This window comes from Lathamus discolor, chromosome 14, assembly GCF_037157495.1.
Source record: "Lathamus discolor isolate bLatDis1 chromosome 14, bLatDis1.hap1, whole genome shotgun sequence".
Lineage (NCBI taxonomy): Eukaryota > Metazoa > Chordata > Aves > Psittaciformes > Psittacidae > Lathamus > Lathamus discolor.
Genome location: NC_088897.1, coordinates 11118705 through 11141796, shown reverse-complemented (window position 1 = coordinate 11141796; position 23092 = coordinate 11118705). Strand labels below are relative to the sequence as shown.

Genomic DNA, 23092 nt, shown 5'->3' with positions numbered 1-23092 from the left:
AGCATCATCACTTCAAACAGCACAGGAAGGGCACAATCACAGACCAAACCTTGTTTTCCCCTGTCCGCAACTGCCACAGGAGATAATGCAAACACCATAAAACTGGAATGGAAATGTCTACATCTTCTTCTTAGCCATTACATTATAGGAATCAACACTTGGATATCTCCTCCATAAATCTCACACAAACAAGAATATTACCTGCTAAAGGCTCGAGCTAATTGTTTTGCAGAGTTTCTCTGCTGCTACAGGGTGAGTTATAGAAAGAAAAAGCCCTTACCGAATTTTCAGGCAAAGACTCAGGGATAGGATGAGATTCCCGTTCCTGCTTCCCCAGCACTGTATACACGGATCGCTTGGTTTGTGTCCGCCGTAGTAATCTCTCTTTGTCCATCATAATATGATCAATCTGAGTCAAGATTGAACGCTCAAAGGCACCGAAACCCTGCAACAACATTAACTAGTGTCAGATAATGCAGAAAGCTTTTCCTCAAGGCAGCAGTGTTCCTCTATCTTTCCATGTCAGCGGATAAGCAGACAGCATTCCAAGAGGAGGGGGTCTGGGTTCTGTTGCAGGGATTTCTGCTAGGATTTTTTATTTGTTCTCTCTCTCTCTCCCTTCCCAACCTGAGGCAACCTGACGCCTGGCTTAACAAAATGCCTTTGCTGTTCTGGTTCAGATTAACTTCTCAATGATTAATACTGACTCACAGATGCTAGCAGACCCTGGATCTCTGGGTGAAATGATTACCCACTGTATTAAAGTGTACACTTCATGGAGGAGGAGAGCCACAAAAGTCCCTAGTTCTGTTATAAAACACAAACAGGTTGCTGCTAAGCACTAGTGGCATTTTCACAGAGCTTACTTGCTGCTGAAAACTGGCTATGATGAGATTGGCTACTGGGAGAACACCAACATTATCCAAGAGTTTTTCCCAAAACTTGGGAAACCATTTGCCCCTGAAAATGTTTTCTGGCCATCTGCTCAAAACAAAAGAGAAGAGCTTATGCCTTTAACATCTGAGGGCTGAGCTTCTTTCAGACTCCTGTAAGGCTGGGGAAGAGAGCATACCTGTGTATTTAATTCTTACTGCTGCAACTCTCAGCTTAATTTGGAACATCCATGATACGGAATTTCCACATCAGCTTGTTCCCCAAATCTCTGCTGAACAATAAGCATGTGAGCACACATTAACAAACACTTGCCTTTCCCACTTTGCCAGATGCCAGCTTTGTCTTCTCATGCCACTTCTGCAGGACGCTGTTCCGATAGGTCCTGAAGTCAGCATAGCGCTTGGCTATGAACTCTGGGTACTCCTCCAGCTTCAGCTTTCGCTTGGGGAGGCGCCTCCTCTTCTCCTGAGCCTTATCCACTTGCTCTTCATCACTACTGCTAGGGATTTCATCATCACTGGAACAAAACCATATAGATTAACCACCCTACACCCCTCTAAGGCAACACGTGTGAATTCTTAACAGCCCCTTTACTACCACACATGCTCTTTCCACACTCTGGTGAAATTTATGGCAAAAGACCCAAGTTTTAGCTCCTTCTGTTATCAGCAAGATTACAAAACAGACATTTGTTCAGAGTAGAGCAGCAACTGAGAGCTGAGAGAACAGCAGAGAGGGAGGATGGGATGGTCAGGAAAGTTCTGCATTGCCCTGTTTACTGAAGACCAAAAAGATTCCAAAAGGTCTTATTTTGTGTTTACCTCTCAGTTTTGGATTGTTTTCCATCTACCAGATGTCTCGTGCCTGGGTATTGATAAAGCAGCTCATCCTGAAGCTCCACTAATACTTTCATCAACTCCTCCAGGGCTTTACAACCTGCAGAAGAAGAGACACAAGTGACCATTTCCCACTGGTGAACACTTAGGTTTGCTGCGCTTAGTTTCTCATCTTGAATGCTAATTTCTGCCACAGTTACTGCCTGTCCCATTAACTGTTTTTCTCTTAGAGATGTGTTTTTATCTTCAAACTGATTTATAGCTGTTAATGTCAACCATCACCACACTGGGAAAGAAAAGGGAGGGAACAAGGCAGGACTGCCTCCTAACCATCCGCCTGGCTGCACACTGGGAGTATACTGAGCTAATGTTTCATCCACAAACATTCCAACTGTAGAGCCTGAAGGATTAACATACTAAAGAAGCAAGCACTATGTGCAGAAGTGTCTGATGACACACATACGACAACAACCTTTCTTGCTGACTCACTCATTTCTCTCCTCTGTGAAGTTCTGCAGCAGATGCCAGCTTCTGAATAGTATAAATCAACACAAGTGAAAACGTGTATGTGTGCATCAATCTAAACCTGACTTCTGACTTTCCTTTCTTGTATATAATATGCATGTTATAGGGAGCAGGAAGAAGGCAAGAAGAAAAACCAAATTCCTGCAGGGCTGTGACTACCACTGGTTTCTGTGCCACTGTACTCACCAGGCAGGAAGTGTAAGGAATTAGATTGTAAGTAAAATTAAAAGTTGCAAGATCTTAAGTTTCTGGGGGAAACTTAAACAATGACCTGGCAAGTTTAATGAGGAGATTCTGATCAAAAAAGCAAAACTGCAGGCTCAGAGAGACTTAGAAAGTGAAGAAAAGACTTGGGTGGAGAGACGTACAAAATGATTAATACATGGTGGGAAGCTTAGTTTTACAGGGATGAGTAGCTGCTTTCCAGGGTGTTTGCAGACACAAATGCTGAATGTAGATCTGATGCTGTGTATCCAGAGGCTCTGACACTTTCCCCATATGCAAATGCAGAGAAAACTGTCTCTGTCCACTGATCTTATGTTCTCCAAGGACACAGAGCTACAGCTGACTATGGGAGGGGTTAACTGCACACTGCTGCAGCATCTGTTCTTTAAAACCAGTTCTTCTGTGGTGACCAACAAGCCTCCCTGCAGCACGCTCTGATATGAAACAAGTGTTTGTCTGGGCCTACACAAACTCTCCCTTTGTACATTGCTACACATCAATCACAGCTCAGCTCTCACAGGTAAAACACTCAGCACACCTCTATCCAAAAACCTAGGCTGAACTTCATACAGATTCATTTCTATTTACCTGCCTCTGGTGCACTACCTTCTACTTTTACAAAGAGGCACTACAGGAAGGGGAAAACAGGCCCTGCTTGGGGGAAGGTAGCAGCACATGGCTTCAGGATCTGTTTTCGTGCAAGATAGTTAGTGGAGCTTCTTTGCTTAACCCCCAGATCTGTTTCTTTCTTTGTAGTTACCATAAAAGAATGGAGAGAACTTCTCACCACTCAACTCTATTTCTTTTTTATAACAGAGGAGCCAGGGATCATAAGCAGAGTGAGCAGCAAATCTCCATCAGCTAGACAGAGACACTGCAAGCAGAAATCAGCCCAGACATTCAGAGGTCTCAATCTCCCACGTTACCACTGTGATATTGCTCAGTTGTCACCATCTTCAGATAGATTACAACCTGACCTCAGTAACAGGAATGTCAAGGAGAAGACGCTTTAAGATTTTTGTTGTAGATCAGTTGTTGGACTCATCCTTCCCTGGCTCACAATTCACTACAGACACATTCTGACCCCTTCTCTATGTAAACCTATTAATGGATTAGGTTTGCTGTACTTGTAAGAGTCATGTGTTAGCATCAAAACAAATCCAAGAGACAGACAGACAAAAGCCCTTAAAAATGCATGTGTTGTATGTGTTTGCAGCTAAAACATCCCTTGCAAAAAGAAAGTGCCCCTACCCCAGCCTGAGTGCTCAGCCTGCAGCAGCAAAATCTTCCCCACTGCAACACAGATGAATGTCCCCAGAGCTTCCCAAACTGTTTATCTTCTCCCTGTTGCCTACCCTCCAGCAGCAGCTAAAGCACCCCAGGCAGCTTTGATCCTGTCAGTTACAACTGGAGTAGCACTTTAGCTCTTCTGGGGTGTAGCAGGGCCATGGTCAGCAGGCAAGGAATAATCTGCACTATAATGTGCTGGGGTAGATATTCTACCTTAGATCGACATCGGTGTCAGAACTGACACCTTTAGCACCGGGCTGCATATCACCAGGAAGAAACACCTCGGGAGTATCTGTGGCGAGACACTAAGTTGTAAAAGTCACTTTTAAGAGTCCATGGGAGCCCCTTCACTTTGTGTTCAGGAGTGAAAAAGTTGTTCCAGGTCCACCAGACAGCATATCAATCCACCAAGAAAGCTGGGAGCCAGTACCAGTAAATCAAAGTGTGCCTTTCTGTTAATACTCTCTCATACGTTCTCATTTTATACATCCCTTCACCCAGTCAGAAAGTAGCCCTGGAGTATTTAGCTCCATTCAGGGATAGCACTGCCATGTATCAAAGTGTCAGGAGACCCACCAGAGATGAAATCTGTCCTACTGCTCTCAAACCACAAAAATCAATTTTGTCAATGCCAGCGCTTACAGACAAACTGTCTGTGTTGCTGGCACCCCTTGTATGTGTACATACATGTGGGGTGGCTCCTGGTACCATCCCCACCAGCCTTCTCCCTTCCTCCTGTGCCTCCGCTGCCACTGAAGCCCAAGCACTGCCAGACCGGGGACTTGCAGGCAGTATAGCTCTTGGGCTCACCCATCACTGTAGGTTCTGCCTTGCTGTAGAAATGCTGCTTCCTGCACAGAAAAATAGCTGTGCTCTTATTCCTGACCTCTAAAAATGGGGTCTCATTTCATCTTCCCAAGCAGCTGTGGAGAGCAGCAGCTGGTACAGAGCAGCAGGGACCGGCCTCATGTGGAGACACTTTACGTTGATGGAAAAAAGCCTGTGCCCTCAAGGCCAGGCTGTCAAAGGTATTCACAGAGAGCCGAGCAGTGGGATTCCCAAAACTGCTCCACCCCAAAAAGCTCCTTGGTGCATCCAGCCAGCAGATTTGGGGTAAGACAGGGAGGGAATCCTAAAAAATGGGGTAAAACTCCCTGGATTTTTTCCTCCCTGGCTGTATGTTGCTAGCACCTAACGGGGTGTGATGGGGTGGCAGTGCTCCCCTGCAGAACAGTGTCTGCTTGCTACTGTGTACACACTGTCGGCAAACAGAGACAGGAGCATCCTTACTGTGATGTACCAGCATCAAACACCACACACCCAGGCCACAGCTGAAATTCAGAGCCCATGCCAAAGCTGGGAATTAAATTACTTTCCCCCCTCAATTAAATCTGAGGCTCCGGCATCACAGGAATAGCATCACATGCCAGCTTTTAATTTTCTGTGTATCTCCACAGGCTGTATGAAGTGCTCACACAGGAAAACCGGAACATGGCTAGTGTTTGAACCATGGTTTGCACAGCAAAGCTGAGCCGGCAAATATTGTGTGAGTTCCTTGTGCCACTACCACGGGGAGTCACTGAGTCACCGCTGCCCAGTGCGGGCACAGTGCCCCAGTCAGATAAAAAGGAGAGGAATCAAACCTCTTTAATAGCTGCACATAATGAAAAGCATCTTTATCAGGTACACCCATTTATCCCAACGCTCAGCTGAAGAGGGGGAATTTTCATTCCTTTCAAACGACTGCGGGACAGGAGTTAAACTACAGGTCACAATGGCACTCGATATGCTGGCCTGAGAACAATACTTCTCATTCAAATCCACAAGCCAGCCACTTGCACTAGTCATCCCCAGCAATTAATCCCCCCCGAAACACGTTTGATTAAATCTTTTCAAGCAAATCCTTTGCTTTGCTTTTGTTAGTTCACTTCTTGTCAACATCTATTAAAATATGCCTTTAATTCTCCCACAATCTTAAAAAACACCGATTCCACTGTCTTCAACTTTAATCAACTGTATGGCCGGCATTTTTCATTTCATAATAATGTGCTGTTTGGAATTCAAGAGGCAGGCTCAACATCAATCATTCGGCAAGAATTTTTCCACTGCAATAAATATGCAAATGAGGAGAGGCAGTCAGTCGTATTTCAGGCCCGACTTGCCAGTGTTTTAAAAAAGACACAAATTTATTAATTGCCGTTGGCCAGCGGAATCCTATTACTTTGGGCATTGATTACAAAGCTGTGTGAGTGATTATTGTGCAACTCGCAGGCTATCCAGGCATGAGGAAAAATTATTAAAGCAAGGCAGAGATTATCAACTCGGAATAACAATAAGCCTTAACATTTTAGGCCTCTAACTTCTTCAACAAAGAATTACGCCACAGCTCCAGTGTATCATAATTCTGAAGTCTGTCAGTATTACTTTTGGAGCTTGCTCTATATTCCCAATAGCAGAGCAACATTACCAAGCTAGCAAAAGGCGGGGGGAATTCCTCCAGGTATCACATCTTAAGCATGGGGCTTTGGACAACAGCTTTCCTAGCATTCCCGCTGCGTTAACTCACTATGGGAGGAACAACGTGGTGCAGGCAGGACTTTACTATCTTCAGTTTTGCACCCCTGTTCATCCTGGTGCCCAAAGGCTACTGATAAGTCTAAGACAGAAGCCACAAGAGCCAGCCTAGACTAAACTATAGGCTGGGTGCGAGCCCTTTGGCAGCAGAGAGCGGATTGTTTTGGAGGTGGTGGCGCAGTCAAACACATGTATCCACAGACTTGAGCTGAATCTTAGCACAAAGCACTTGTAAATCCGTCCAGATTACTTGGGACAATTGGAGCAACATTCCCTTCATGCTTCCCAAAACACTGAGCTTGTGAAATTTTATCAAATGATAGGAGGAAAAAGGCCAACTTTTCTGCTGATTGCGATAATAAAGGTCTGCTCCAAACCAAAGGCCCAATTTGCTGGTTCCATTGGAATGCAAATGATGCAGAAGCCTTTGCAGAGGGGAAAATTGTATTCCTTCAGCACAAAGGAGCCAATGCCGCAAACCCCTTTCACACCAGCAGTTCAGCTGACTCCCAAAGAGTTACAGAACAGACTCAATTTAGCCCTTTCATTCAAATATTACTGCATTTGGTGGTAAGGACAACAGGATCAGACATAGATGAGTTTGCTAAAAGTAAAGAATATAACTAGATGCAACAACAGAATAAAAGGCTTGGTATTCAAGGATTTTATTAGTGGGTGCTGGGGGAGGGGGAAAGCTGAGAAGGGAGAGAAAGAGAAACACCTCCATGAAGTTCATGCTCTACTGATTCGCCTCCACCGGCATCTTTCGATATCAGCCTAAACCAGGGAGGGGATGGGGCTTTAAAAAATGAGATTTATAAAACCTGATGTTTTACATTACTGCAAATGTAAAGAAGCTGACAGCACACATCCCCATCTCTGCCAGGCAGGAATCCCCAAGTACATAGGGCAGGAATGAGAAAGCAAGAGGAAATGTGAAATTTCATAGTTATCTAGATATTAAGGCCAGAAGGGAACATTAGCCCATCCAGACTGACCTCCCCATATAACACCAGGCCATTCATTATATTTATCATGACAAGCACTGAGTTTCCATCTCAAGGTAACCAATTGCCAATTAATCCAAGTTAGCTGACATTTGCACATGCTTGTCTGGATGCTCTGCAAGCCTTTGTTCAGCTGTATCTTGTTTGTGGAGTACACAGGCTCACACACACAAGTATTTAGCTACTCTATTTAATTAGCTATTAATTATCTTTGGAAACTCAAGTGCAAGCAAACCTATTTGATGTGCTTAAAGTGTGGTGTAATTCCACGGTCCAGAGTTGGGCTAGTGTGGACTCTTCTACCATTGCCTGCACCAGAAATTAAGGCAGCTTTAAATAAAACTCAAACACCACTAGTGTCCAACCCATATGGCTATGGAGATAACCTGTTAAACTGGAGCATTTCAGTTTTACCACATCTGTACAAGAGAAGCAAGATGACAATTCTGTTCAAAAAGACTAATTATCACAAGCTAAAAGCCTTGCCACTCCCTGAGGAAGGGCAAGATGGGTTTTGTCAGAGAAAACCCTCAACAAACAGACAGAAAACACAAACTAAAACTGCATGTTAAATAAATAAATATCCTACACTTCACCTTCCACACAGGATTTGTGAACAATTCACAGCCAGCAAGAAAAAAACCCCACTAAGTATCTTTCTGGTACCTTGCACAGCCCAAATCCTGCACATCACACACACACCATCACCCACCTAAACATGCACAAATAACTGAGCTCCAAAAATGAGACCTGTGCCTTTGTCTAAAGCTTCTCACTTCATCTCCCTTCCCTCTCACTCACTGGCATGACACACAATGGCCACCCATGAGCAGATCATCCTTTCTGACCCCAGTTCTTACCAAAGGCTCTCCACAGCATAGGATCATTACAACAAAGTCTACAAAAACCGGTCTGGTTCATTCATTTATTTTAGTTGAGAGAAAAGTCTTCATTAATGTCAACAGGCTTTGGCTCAGACCCAGAAAGAGTTGAATAGATTCTTCATTAGATCAGAGAGAAAAGGTGAAATTTGGGGACACCTGCATCCACATCCATTTAAATCAAATTCAGCCCTGCATGGATTGAAAAGCAGGATGGGTTTTGTATTCAGAAAGTGTCTAGACTAATACAATTCAATTAAAATGAACTACCAGTTTTAAGTGGGCTAGATCTGATCACAATAATTTACACTCAGGCCTGAAACCCAGTTCTGCTGTCACACATTTGCACAGGCTCCCAGTAAAAATCTTCAAAGCAAGAATGTATTTAAGTCCATGATCTTGCCTAGCACCAATTAATCCTGTAACTGCTCTGTGCCTCTGGAAACTGTGCAATCTGCCTGTGCCTCAGTTCCTCCCCCACTCCCCTGTGACACCTACCCTGCTCTGTGTTAATGTATTATTATCCCCAGATGTATGGGTGGATACAGTTTAGTTTTAAAAGCGATCCACAAATAGAGATGATGATAAAATTACAAGTGAATTATTGGCAACTGATTCCTGCAGCTTCTCTGGAAAACCCAAAGTCTATAAAGCACATTTCATGTGACAGCTTCTTTCTAACCAGATGTGTAAAATGACAACCAGGTGAAGGCAAGGAACAACTCCACCAGAAGAAAGATGCTGCATAACTGGAGAGGAGGACACCTTGCCAGATACATCCTCTCTTACAGGAAGTGGAACAGGTTCTTTGCTACTTAAGGCAGACTTGATCTTACCCAGTTAGTCGATGCTTAACCAGCTTCTTCAACAGGATTTACCTGGATGTCCTACAGAATGTAATTATTCATTTTTTTAAAGATTAGGAACCAAAGTAACAGAATCTAGACAAAATCCTCTATTCAAAAGGCACTAAGAACATACACTAAACAGATACTGAATAAAATCAGTCCTGAGCTCCTTTCCAGCAAAATACTACAGAAGCAACCCAGAAGAAAATTAAGCTATTCAGTTGTGAAGCATTCATACAGAAACATTTAATATGCAAGAATGTAAAACCAGAAAACACATGGCATCTTTGGAAGTCTCCTGCTGGCAATGAATGTAAGTGGGATTCTTAATCACATCCTTAAGAGGCCTTGTCCACAAATGTGCTGTTCAGTCACAAGCCACAGATATTTGTCACAGGAGCAGTTAACCAACCTGGCAAACCAAGAGTCTTATGCAGGTCCACAAAGCTCCAGGTGCAAGCACAGTCCTTTACCAGCACACTCAAAACAACATACCTTTTTCCACCCCAGAAACAGACATTTCTGGATCAAAGTGTTTCGACTGGACCTTACATTCTAGGAACAAAAAGTCAGCATTTCCTCCATTTCCAGGAGGCAACAAGCACCCAGACCTACACAGCCCCAAGCAAGGCCTGCAAAGTTTAACGGCTCCTTTTAGCTCTACTTTTCAGTAAAACGTAATTAAACATCAACCCTTGGCTAGCTGCACCTGAGATGTAACACCTTAAGGGAATAACTAATCAATGTGTAATACAGGTTATCCAGCAACTGATTCTGAGTTGCAGAAACTGGCCACAGTAAGTACAAACAGTAAGTTGTTTCCTGCAAGCTTCACATGTAGCTCACACTCATTTCCCTTGTTTCATCTTTCTACATCTTTCTTTTGAATCAAGTTTCTTCCCAACACCCTATTTAAAACATATACTGACCAGGCACTGTACTGAGAAGTTGAGGTTGCTACTCCATTAATACATTTATAATCCAAACAGCTTTGGGGATACTGGCCTTGCGAGCACATGGAGCATATAATTTGATTTTATCTGATTCACTTTATTCAGGTTTATTTTCTTACTGATCACAAACCTTTGTATAACTTCTCCACAGCTCAATAAAGTGTAAAGAACAGTTAATATTTGTTGTCCCCACTTCTGTTCCTTCAGTGAGCAAACCCATTCTTCCAGACCCTGCATATCTACCTCTTACCAAAACCAGTATTTCCCCCATTTCTCCAAAACAATTTATCTTGAGCTTATGCTGAAGAACAGCCATGTGGGATTCCAGAGTTTTCTCTTAATCCACTGACAGAGTCAAAGCAAAAACACCTACAAAAATCCAGCCAGCAGTTTACATTTCAGGAACCTACTGAACTCTTGGGAAACACATACACATGAAAACATACAGAACTGCTCATCCCTTTAAAGTCTTGCCATTTCCATCAGGATCTTGCAGAACCTTACCTGGGTTTCCACCTGCTTTTAACTAATCTCACCAACTAAAAACTGAAAATAACATAGTATTTAAAAGCCAGAATTCCCAGCTCTTTGGGAACATAAAATACTAGTCAACAAAACATTCCCAGCGCAGTGTTTTCAACCAGAATTATCTTTAGACAAAGTAATGCAAATAGCATGAACAGAGCTACACATCAGTACTGGGAAGCCCAGCTACAGAGGGCACATGGAACAGCAGCTTCTAGCCTGCGGCAACTGAGAGAGATCATTGCTTAAAGCTCTTGTTGCCCCCCTGCCCCCCAATTAGCTGCAGGGTTTTTGTCATTATATCAAGATTTAACAGAACAAGCCCCAAACCTAGGAACTGGTTAAATCCTGACACTGGATGTGGCTTCACTGATGTTGCTTCCACCTTTTCTTTGGCTCTTTCTTGCCCCTGAGGTCATTTTTGGTGACATTTTCCTGAGATCCACTTCTAACCTTCCTCCCCCCACCGAAAACACACACACACACAAATATGAATGGCAGGCCTGCAATCTGCACAGAGCCACAGCACAGAAACTTGCACCTTGCACTCTTTTTCTATGTAAATAATGCAAGGATCCTGCGGGAACATGCCAGGGATTGGAATTTTTAATTAATGGGTCTCTTTAATGTGCAAATCAGGAGCAGGCTGCAAATTCTGACTTGCATTGATTATGAAAAACATTAATTGAACGTGCAAGACCCCAAACAGAGGCAACATCTCAAGCCCTGGACTAGACTGGAAGATATGGTGCAAGAGAATACAAATGTATCTTGAAGAAACAGACCCCGGGCAGCAGCACCTCAGGAACGTGAGCTGTGGGAGTTCACGTTTGCGGTGCATTAAACATTTGCGCTCTGCTGTGATTTCACTATTAAAACCCACTCTGACTTGCTCCATGGATGCAAACCAGGAATAAACAGAAGCTCCATGACCACAGTTTGGTCTCCAATTTGTATGTAAAAAGTGACAAAAAAATCTGGAATGTAATTAAAGATTAGATAAAAAAAAAAAAAGGAGGGGGAAAGAAAAAGTAAGACAGCACAAACAAAGCAAGCCTGTCTCTTTAAACAGAAATTCATCCTATATAAATTATGGCCATAAACTTTTCCTGCAGTGCAGCCTAATTAATTCTTGTTCTATACACAAAGGGAAATGCTGGGTGACAAATGGGTGTGAAGCCTGAAAGCTGCCAGGTCTGCAAAACATTTTCTACTTCAATTTATAAGCAATTTTGCAGTAAATCATCCAGCAGAACCTGAGATCTCAGGAATCCAGAGTGTCCAAACCATGGGGCATCATTAAAGAAAAAAAATCATAAAGCATTACAAAATATAATAAATTAAACACTAGAGGCTTTGTAACCTCTACTCTCAAAACTGGGAAAACAAGCATGACCTTACTGCGTTCACTCAGATTTAGCTTTGAAACTGCTAATGTATAGAGCACTGCTGCCTACTCTTTAACGCAATTATACTCAAACCTAAGGGGATTTCACTACCACCACTAACTGCACAGAGGGTTGCCACAAGTGGGAGATAGCAAAGAGGCAAATACACAAAGGACCATTTTCCACTTCAAAAAATTCATCCTTCTTGTTAGCACAGAGCAGAGGTTTCCTGAGAAATGGAAGGACTTGGGATAAACCACTGAGTGTTCTGGGATGGCTTTCAGAGATGCAAAGGACCTGTGCAGGTCCTCAGAGAGGTGGGTGTAGAGACCTCTATGCTCTCCTGCCTTCAGCAGGCTACAGGCTGAATTTTTGGCACCAACTGCTTTGTGCAACATCAACATGAAATCATTTCTTCCTGTTCAGTGATAGCATGCCAAATTTCTGTTGTGGATTTGGAAAGGAGCTGAGGCTTGCCTGAAAGGGGAGTACTATCCAGTCCAAAACAGTGTCAATGTCATGATTATCCCGAATCCTGTCCAAGACCAAAGCACATCACATACAATGGAACCACCTCAACATTCAGTATTTAAAGTCCTGTCATACTTTACAGGACACTCATCTTTCAACTTACTCATGCACAATCCTATTTTTTCATGTCTGGGGAATGGGATCCTACTCATCAGATGGCAGCACAGAAGGGATGAGAACTCAAGAGTATTTACCCAGCCTACTACATACCCATTCAGAACCAAGTAAGAAAGTTTATTAAATATACTATGATGTATACTTTCAGAATTACTTAGTTTCACCTCCTGAATGGACAGGCCACAGCCCTGCTATCCAGGCAGAAGTTCGGGAATTAAGATGTTGTGCAGCTCAGACTGCACACTGGGTAAAGCTCTAGCTGTTGATCAGACATGAATCCCTCTCACAAGGCCTAACACAGCAAGAGAGAAACAGGTCTTTGCCACATAACACCAACTATATCCCTAGTCTTTCAGAAGATCTTCATTTCTAAGTTCACTCTTTATTTCATGCTTGGCACTTCGTAACCCCTGGAAACAGCATCTTTGCAGGGCAGTGAAAGACAGCTGCACTGCATGGTAGTGTAGCTCATCAAAAACTACAGTTTACTGTAACTTACTCCAGCTTTATTTTCTTGCTGTCTTCACAGATGAAATCCAGAACACAAACCCAGGCTACCAAAGACATCCAAGTACACTACCACAACTTTCTATGATAAGACTATGAGATGAGAATGAGGAGGAAACTGCTCGGCAGTTACTAACAGTGGATTTTGCTTCAGTGTTCTGAACGACCGAAAGATCAGCCTCCCTGCTGTACTGTGCCCAGTATTATACTCCATGCTCTTGGATGTATTTTGCTTATGGGAAATATCAAAATGTCAACCATTGTTTCTGTTAAAGGTCTTTAATAATACTGCATTTTAGACCTGTAATGAAACATGGTGCTCGGTGCAGTTTGTAATGCATCTCATTAAATACATTAATAACATGTATTTCACTGAAAGGTCAGCTTAGTATTTTGGGGAGTTTGCCTTTTTCCCCTTAATCACTTAATTTAAAGCAGCAGAGCTAAGCTTAAAATGTAACACATCTCACCTGCTGTAACTCCAGATAAGCTGATTAGCTGCCATGTTCAGGTGAGCTATACGCCCTAAGATGAGGGTCTACACCTGGTGTAGGTACAATGATGGGAAAAATTCCTAATCCAGTTTTAGAATGAATTGTGCCAGGCCAGGCCAAAATGTTTCAATGCCTCTTGATGTTCATTAATTTGTGACTTCTATAAAGTTCATTAATTTGTGATTAATGCAATCAGAAGACAGCATGTCAGGGAGAGACACCAACCGATACCTGCAGTAGTTTGTGTCTGTTCCTAAGGATAACGTACCAGACGTTCATCTCCCTGCGCATTTACTTTAACTCCAGTAAAAAAAGGAGTCTAATTCTAAAAATTAAATAGACCCACAACACAATGAAGTACTTTGCAATTATCAACTGGAGCATGCAATTGTATTTGCCATATTGGAGAATCTACTACAAATCTCGCCAGATCAATATCATTAATAGTGATCCTAAGAAATAAACAGATAAAGCAGCTCCAAGCTGAAAAGGTATTTGCTGCTGATTTAACAGCACAGGCCCTCTCTTATGGGCTACATCGTTCCTGGTTAGGGCAAATTTTTGTATTCACTGCCCCAGCACAAAATTGGTACCATAAGGTGTCTCTGGACAAGGTGTCTCTTTGGGGTAGAAAACAGGTGGAACTTCGTTAACAATTAAGGCAACACAAACCAACAGCCAACACAAGACACCTGGAACTCAAAGCCCTCACCTTCCTATTAACTCTTTCTTACACAGGCAAACCACACTGGCTACAGTAGTCTAACTAAAGTAGAGAAATAAAAGAATTCTTACAGTTCTCAACAGCATTGTCAAATTCCTGTCCACCTTCCTTCCTGAAGGTTGGGTAAGTGTCTGGCTGTGGAAGCCGGTTGACTGTTACAAGCGCCTTCTGCATCTTGATTCTCCCTTCCAGTAGCTGATCCCACAGAGCTTTATAAAAAAAGAGAAAATAAAGCAATGAGATCCTGACTGCAATTCTAGAATCCACCAAAGAAAAATCATCTTTTTCCTTTACTGTTTAAAAGTACATTCTGCAAATGGGGGGTTGATAATTTAATAGGACAGACAGGAAGAAACTGCAGTCAGTGTAACATCTTCAGAAGAAACAGAAATGGCAGTGTGGTAAGTCCCCCTTCACACCAATACCAGTAATTCACTATTGGTTCAATTAAGCCAGTGGATAAATACACTTCATAACATCAGATTTTGTAGCAGCAGTGACACCAGCTTGCCTAGCAGATTTGGCAGACCATTTGCAAATGTGACTAGGGCTGCTGTAGCATGCCCACGCAGTATGCTAACAGCATGTTAACATGCTGAAGTGGTTCCTAACACGGCCAGTTTCTATGGTGTCAGCAAGGTGAAAGGCTTGCCAAAATACAAAGCAAACATGTACAAACCTAGCTGGTTCTTCACTGCTTTTCCTTTTTCTACTTCTTCAGTCTCTTGTCCTTTTGAGAATGTCATCACCCCCCCATCATCTTCATAGTCTTTGGGTTCTTCTACACTGTCATGGTTTTCACTCTCATATTCCTCCTCATCACTTCCTTCTCCCATGCTGGCATCATCTTCATCTTCATCTTCACCTTCACCTTCATTTTCCCCTTCACTGCTTCCAACATCATCCATCCCCTCTGTAAATTTCTCAAAGTCTGTGATGTTCTGGAAGCTGAACTTTGATTCCTTGGTCTTGGCAGACGGATCTGTCTCTTCATCATCTTCCAAGTCATCTTCCTGGTCACTGCCAGCACTGCCCAGCTTCTCCTTTGTTTTAGTGCCTAAGCTGCCATTCTCTTCCAAATCCTCGCTGCCACTGTACCAGTCATCTAATTCTTCTTCAGCTAATAATTAAAAGAGAAAACAGTTATTTACTTACCAGCAAAATACATCTTTTTGCAGCACGAATCATCTAGTTATAGGTTTGGGCTATTTGGGCTCCAAACTCCATTTTATCATTGTACAAAGTTACTCCTGAATTTCAGGAAGGCACTTCAAGATGTCCAACCTAAATGTACCTGTTTATTGCCCTGTAACAGGGACCTAAATTTTGGCATCTCAGCTCACCCAGCATTAGCTCAGTTAACTACTCAAATTTCAACTGGTCTAGTGAAAAGGGGAAAGAAATGACATTTCTTACCAGATCCTTCTTCAGATACAGCATCTCCCCAGAGTTCTTCCTGCAAAGCTTTGCGAGATGTAGCTTTTCCACTGTACCTTTTATCAGCTTCCAAGAGAGAGGCTGAAGCTTTTTTCCGTATGTTACCAACAGGTAAAACGTCATCTGCAGTTTCATCCTCGAATCTGTCAATCACTTTAGCAACTGTAGCTGTGGGGAAAAGAAAAAGGGAAGGGATGTCTAAACTGAACTGAATTTCAGACTAGAACCACCAGCTGCAGGAAGGAGTCATGGAAAACTCCTCATGCTCCGCAAACAAAAATACACTGCAAAGGTGAGCTGGATGGCAACACAGCCTCACAGAGGAGCCTGGCTTTTAGGCTCTGAGAGGGAGCAAGGCTCTTCCCTGCCCAGTGAAGGAAAGCCAGCACACTAATGTTCTGCATAAAGGGATAGGTTTGAAGCACAGGGCTCACCTGCAATGCAGGGATTTATGTTTGTTAGCAAAAATCCTCCTGAATTCTTTCTTCTGAATGAACATTACCCACATTCACTCTTTCCTTCCTGCCTCCTCTTTATTTTAGAGAGCACACATGAAACTAAGCCTATCCAAGCCCTTCCAGAGATTCATGAGAAGTACAGTCCTCCAGGTGGAGGGCTCAGCAAAGCAGGAATGCCTTCAGTCATTCCACGCTTCCAGAATGAAAGAGGAAGACTGCAGTTCAGATGCACCCTGGCCTCTTGCTACACAAAAATACATAAACACTTCAGAAAAGCTAAACAGAGAAAAATCATTTCCCTGTGGTTATTACCCTCTTCCATACCCATCTTCTCCAGAACACAGGTACAGAGCAGTCCAGCACAGAGAACACACCATACCAGCCCACCTCCCTATTTCTATTCATGTGCAAGACACCCTGTATGTAAAATTACAGGGTTAGCTCTGTTCACCCAATTGAGTGATCCAAGTGGCTGAACATCGCTAAGTGCTCTTTTAATGTTCTTTGGAAAGGTAAATGCCTCACATATAGTGTTTACCTGAGGCAGGGGGGAAGGAAAAATATCTGCTCACAACCAAAGCAAGTCTAAATACAGTCACCCCAGCTACAAGAGATGCTCAGCACCAAGGAGTGAATGGGCAAAAGGGGCAGACTTGTGGCACTCAATGGGTCTTCTGGCACTCTCAGTCTTGGCACCACTGATATAAGAAACTAAACCATGATTATCAAAATGTGGAAGCATCTCTGCTGACTAAGTTGATCTCCCAGTGGTTACTAAGAGGTGGCTTACAAGACGTTATTGCTCTCACACAGACTTGTATAGAAGATCCAAGCTAGCTGGCACGTTTACCATGAATGGCACCTAGTACCTCCCATCACCAACCCGTGCCAGTGTGTAAGGGCTAACTCACAGCCTCCAGAGGTGAGTGCAGGAACCTGGGACAAGATGTCCTAGAGAGGAGTCCTGCCTCAGGGGAAACTCCGCTCTGGAGAGGGTAAGCCAAGGAATCAGCAGGCACCAGCCTGGAAAGAGGACACCGCCACCTACATGCCATGGGAGAAGGGATGGATACCAAAAACAACTAAGGCAAAGCCAGCTTGATTAAAGATAAAAACCTGAGACTTGGCCGCTGTTTAATATCAGACAACACGTGTGTAACGTGCTGAGCCCTGCTCCGAGCACATGGTGTGTGTACAGGGGTGTCACCAGCGGCCCGGTCTCCCAGCTCCCTCAGCCGCCCCGGCCGCGCTGCTCCGGCGGAGGAACCGTCCCGTCCCGTCCCGCCGCTCCGCTGTTACGGCTCTCTTCTCCTGAAGATTCCCAGCCGGATCCCCTCCAGCACAGCCCAGCCTTGGGAGGCCTGAGGAAACTCGGCGCTGAGGTGACTCCAGCCCGGGGCCCGGAGGTAAGCCTGCTCCCTGAGGTAACGCCGGTCCCCAAGATGGCCGCTACCCCTGAGGTAACTCTGGTTCCCCCCCGGAAATGGCCCAGGCCCCTAAAGAAACGAACTCTGCTCCGTGAAGGGGCCCTGAGGTAACGCTGGTCCCCATGAAGGTAGCGCTGGTCCCCATGAAGGTAGCGCTGGTCCCCATGAAGGTAACTCCGATCCCTGAGGTGCTCCCGACTCCTGAGGGAACCCTGGTCCCTGAGCTAACCCCGGCCCCCGCAATGGACCACCCAGGCGCGGTGCGGCGGGCAGCGGCAGGCCGAGGGCTGCCCGGGGCTGGGAGCACAGCGGGGACAGCCGACTCCAAACGTCCGCGGGGACGACGGGGTCCCGTCTGCGGCACCGGACCGGGCATGGCCGAGCATCCCCTCGACTTCCTCCCCCACGTGCGGGCGGGCGGCCCGGCGGCGCCCAGCAGCACCCATCCCGCCCCCGGCGGCCGCGGGTATTAAACCCTCCTCCCCGCCTCCCCCTCACCTTCCTCCGCGTCGTCCTCGGGGTCGCGGAAGCTGGGCCGGGGGTTGAGCAGCTCCTCCAGCTGCTGCGCTAAGGGCGCCGCCATCTTGCCACGGCGGGGAGGGGCGAGAGAAGGGAGGGGTCGCGGGGCGGGGCTATATGGGGGTGGAGCTACGCGATGCGGAGCCTGAGGCGCGGGGTGACCGGCTGGGTCCTAGCTCCCGCCCGCCCGGCCGCAGGTGCCGGCTCCTGGTCCCCCCGCTGATAGAGGGTAACGAGAACCGCATATCGGGGCTGTGGGAGCCGGTGTGATGAAACTGAGCAGCACTGGGATAACGGTATAGTGGTATAAAAGCAAAATCCTAATATATAATATCAAATACTACAACTGCTTTAACTCACACTGCGCCTTTTTAGCACCGGTGGCTGCACAGACCTGAATTAGCTCTTTCCTTGTTCCGTATGTTAAAGATCCCCAGCCTCTGTCGGAGCCAGGGTCCCTCTTAGAAAGGTGGGTTCGTAGTTAGCCTCAGTCCTGGTACACAGACAGCTCCTTACACCAGACTTACACCAGATGGCTCCTTACACCAGAGTTACACCAACCTCACCAAATCCACACCAGCACCAAAACTCCTGGGGTGCTTTTGCCCAGCTCTCACCTAGAAGGAGCAACAAAGTGATGGAGAAGTGGCCAGCCGAGAGCATTAATGAGAACAGGTTCTCGGGTTTGCCACCAGCAGCTTCTCCAGGCTGCTTTGTGGGGTGAAGTGACCCCAAAACACATGGGTGGACCAGGAATTAGGGAATGCCAATGGGAATTAGCACATACGTTGTCACAAGGGAGTAGGGACCTTAATCTGCATCTTGGATTCAGGTTGCAGACACAGGTTTGAACTTCAGACCCTACAATGAACAGCTTCAGGGGGTCAGCCCGGACTGCAGGACTTGGGTTTTCCACAACTGGCATTGAGATTTTCCCCATGAAGGTGCCAGCAGCAACCTGCAGACTTCAGCTGGTTCGAGCCCTGGTTGGGAGAGGAGCTGCATAGGCTGCTGCTCATCCCCTTCGTGCCCACTCAGGACTCTTACCTGCTTTTAGAGGCTCTAAAAATGAATCCGGACCTGGTTTCTAATTGGGATGCAGAGCGGGGGGGCTGCACAGGTCGGGGTGCTCCCGCAGCAGCGTTCAGTGCGGGCAGCTCTCCTACAGAGGGCAGAGGAATATCATTAATTATCACAGCCATCGATGCTCCCGCCACCGCGGTCCTGCCCGCGATGGATGGGAAACACCCCAACGTCTCACCCCTTTCTCCACACCCCGGGACTCCCCCTATAAAACCGTATGATCTCGGGTAGTGCACAGACAATATACAATTCAATGTATATAAAAACTAATGCTCACTGAAAATGCACATTCCCATCGCAAGCAAAACCCTTGGAGTTTATGCTGTTGAGCATCTCACTCCTTCATACTGTAGTTTGTATTTATTTCACCACGCTGCGATCAACAGCTATAATGCTCTGCATTATATATTATGTGGGTTCACCATTGCTCCAGCAATGTGACATTAAGCACTACTATCATTTGTTTTTCACTACGACATGGGTTTATAAACCAGGAAACTTAAAAACCAGGGGATGGGTACCGTGTGTCTTCCCTGGATTTGCTTCTAGGTCTTTCTTTTTCCTTTGAGTTCGTAGGTGTTTTATTTCCAGAGTAAAAGATGCCATTGCAAACAAAGGGAGGAGCCTGGAGAAATAAATCTACAGAAAATTAAGGAGCAGAAACAGGTGAAACAGGAGTAACGAACCACTCACCTAAGCAAAGAACCAGTGCCAAGAACCCCCCTGCGTAACTGCGTTTTCAAACCTCTGCACTCTTAAAGAGTGAAAAGGGGATGTTCTCTAACCTCACAAATAATAAATAGCCCTGTTAATAAAGGGAGAGAGGCTTTTAGTGATGGTTAAATACAACATACCCAGTATAATTAATAAAAAATACACAGTGAGCTGCATTACTCCTTTGGAGTGAAAAATGGGCTGCTTAAAGTCAGCAGCGTTTTTGCCCCTCACACCAGCGAGATCAGGATTTCACCCACTAAGACTAATGGGACAACTGGTCGGTATAAATCCCAAATCCAGCAATGCATTAAGATTCCTGTATGTACAACTGCAAACTCTAACAGAGCCTATAGACCTGTTTCTTTTCTGTCCTGCTTCCATTGCTTACACTGGTGCAAAACAAACGGGAAGGCTACACTCACACACACGCATTGCACACGTACATTACATGTGTCCTATGTGTGCAGGGGAGAAGGGGGAGCCCCAGACTGGGCCCTGCTCCGGTTACTGGGATCAGCACAAGGAGCTGGTAACTCACAGTGTTTGATAAGGAGATCCAGTCACTATAAACCCACATCAAGCAGAAAACGCAGCGTATGGAAGTCACGGATTGTTAACGTATTGCACCGCCGGAGCCTCCTTCCTCCCCGTTCATTCCCTCTCTCTTGCCTTTCACTTAGCAGGGTAATTAAATGAGACTCTCAGGCTCGCTTTTAATTTCTGGTTCACATGCCCTCAAACCACGCTGCCGCGGTTGCACTCAGGATCATGCCGGGGAATATTTGTACCCACCTAAATCTATCAATACATCTTAATTCCAGACAATCACGAAAGCCTTTTCTGCATCACGGTGCGTTCCGTAAACCCCTCTGCCTATTTATGAACTATAAGCAGAAGCCATCAAACCGACTGACAGAATTCCTGTGCCATTTTTCCTCTTAATTTTCCTTTTTATTTACACGCTTATTTGCTAAATGGAACTAACACCCTAAACACAGGGCGCATAAACGACTGCATCTGGAACAGCCTGCGCTGCGAGCGAAAAGGCGCTTTTAATTCCTCACACCCAGCCTCTTGTGCTCCCGTGTACCCGTGGAGCTTGTCATCCTGTAGGAAATTGTCAGATGAGATGGTAGCTTTGGCAGTGAAGGACCATATCATCCTCGTGCGTCTGTGTAATTACAGGTTATTAACAGGAATCCATTTTCCAGGGCATTTCTTAAAGGTATAAATAAAGGAACGTGTTGGAAATGTGAAGCCGTTCAGGCACCACCAGCGAGTAACTCGCTGCTCGCCCGCGGAACCTGCGCTCAGCAGAGCGGTGGGAGCGAAGTGGGCTGCAGGCTCCGGGCTGCGATGGGATTCCCATAGAGATCCACAGGAATGACAGGCGCTGGAGCCGCGTCGACTGGATTTAATTGAATCGCATTATCAACGGCAGGATTTGACCCATATCCGGAGGACTGCGCGCTGCCCAAAAATAGCTACAAGCCCGAGCTGAGCTTATCTTTCCAACGCTTTGGCTAGCAAATGTAATTTCCCAAACCAGGCTTTCTCGCTGCAGCCAGGCTATGCCATTTGAGATTTCCCTTTCTTAAATGAGCAACACAATTTGTCAGGGAACCAGGGGAAAAAAGAAGAGGAAGAAATTGGGGAGAAGCAGAAAAGAGCACTCATAAACCCACCCCCTAAAGTAAATGACCTAAGAGGACATTTAGGTTATGTACGTTAAAAACCACTCTCCTTATAAATATTTATTGCTATTTCTCGCCTGTGTTTCTATTGACTGGGGTGGTTCGGGTATTCCTAACCCACCACTCACTCAGAAAACGCAACTGGTTTAAAGATTTAATCAACCCTTAATGGCTCTTACATCAAGAACCAGAATGAATACAGTGAGCCGGAATAGGCGCGCAGCCTAAAGATGCTTCCAGCTGATAAGGATTTTAAAGGCCACCCAGAGACAATTCCAAAACAGGAAGAAAACCTTTTTTAGACAGAGCCAAAATCTCTACTTTTCATCCCCCAAAAGCATCCCCCCTGTGCAACCCCCCCCCGTGCACACTGGTTCATGCAGGAACACAGCACACGGCTCTTCCCGAGGCACTGAGCACGACCATGCAGGGCAGTGCTCACTCCCAACACCTCCCCACGGCTCACTCCAGCCGCATGGAAGCCAGGGGGATATTTTCCAGCTCACATTCCCGGGCTGTGCTGTGGGACCGCTCTCACACCATATAAAGAGACCTTTTGACCACGTCGCACTCGACCTGTCCTACAAACTTGGGCTTCCTCCAGGAGCAGAGTGAAGTGTTTCATTCCAAACCATGTGAGATACCGGCAGCTGCTTTAAGGTTTGGATTCTGCAGGAAGAACTTGGATTAAAACCAATCAGGAAAAGAACTTGAATTCTTACAGTTGCCAAAACCCCTCTCAAAGAGCGCACCAAATGGCACCCAAGTGGAGCTGGTCCTCATTTGAAGGCAGCCTGTAACAGAAGGCTGCAGAGAGCCCCATTGTGCCCCTCATCCCCAAGAGCGGAATGCTGAGGACCAAGGGTATTCTCCAAGAACCAAACCATGACGTGCAATAAAACCAGCTGCGCCCATCACCCTCAGTGATCCCATACACAAATGGGGAAAACACTGCAGGAAAAGCAGTTGCCCTAAGAGCACCCTTACAGGAATCCCAGGTACAGAGGGCTGGTAATTTGGAGCTGTAAGGTCATGTTCACCCTGCAATCTCTGCAGCACAATTCGGCATCTGATGGATAAAAGCTATCCAAGCAACAAACTGCACTTTCCAAGCATGACCCCATGCTCTACAGCTAAAATCACTACAAATACAACCAGAAAGGAAACAGAAGATGATAGCAATCCCGGAAGGATTCAGAATTAAAATATATTTGTAATGGTGCCTTTAATTTCATTTATAACTTCATGGATATTTTGTTGGCATGAGGGATGCTGAGCACCCAGTGCCATGGCAGACACAAAGACAAGACCTTCCAGAAGCTGCTCCAGCACCACAGATCCCTGTTCCCAGCTCAACAGTGCTGGCAGCATTTAAGGATAGGTATCAGTTGTTTAAACTTAACATACATGAATTTATCTACTAGGGGTAGTAACAGAA

At 45.3% G+C, this 23092-nt stretch overlaps 1 protein-coding gene across 2 annotated transcripts in view; it reads right to left on the bottom strand.

The window, feature by feature from the left end:
* Window positions 1-18236, bottom strand: part of AATF (apoptosis antagonizing transcription factor) — a 53931-nt gene extending 35695 nt beyond the window's left edge. For both annotated transcript variants that reach the window (XM_065694281.1, XM_065694280.1), the window contains exons 1-7: window positions 18140-18236; window positions 15736-15924; window positions 14999-15439; window positions 14391-14528; window positions 1716-1830; window positions 1207-1411; window positions 281-445 (exon numbers count right to left, since the gene is read on the bottom strand). In XM_065694281.1, coding sequence (XP_065550353.1) covers window positions 281-445; window positions 1207-1411; window positions 1716-1830; window positions 14391-14528; window positions 14999-15439; window positions 15736-15924; window positions 18140-18224 — 1338 coding nt within the window. In that variant the 5' untranslated portion in view covers window positions 18225-18236. The remainder of the gene's footprint in view (window positions 1-280; window positions 446-1206; window positions 1412-1715; window positions 1831-14390; window positions 14529-14998; window positions 15440-15735; window positions 15925-18139) is intronic.
* Window positions 18237-23092: the final 4856 nt, after the last annotated feature.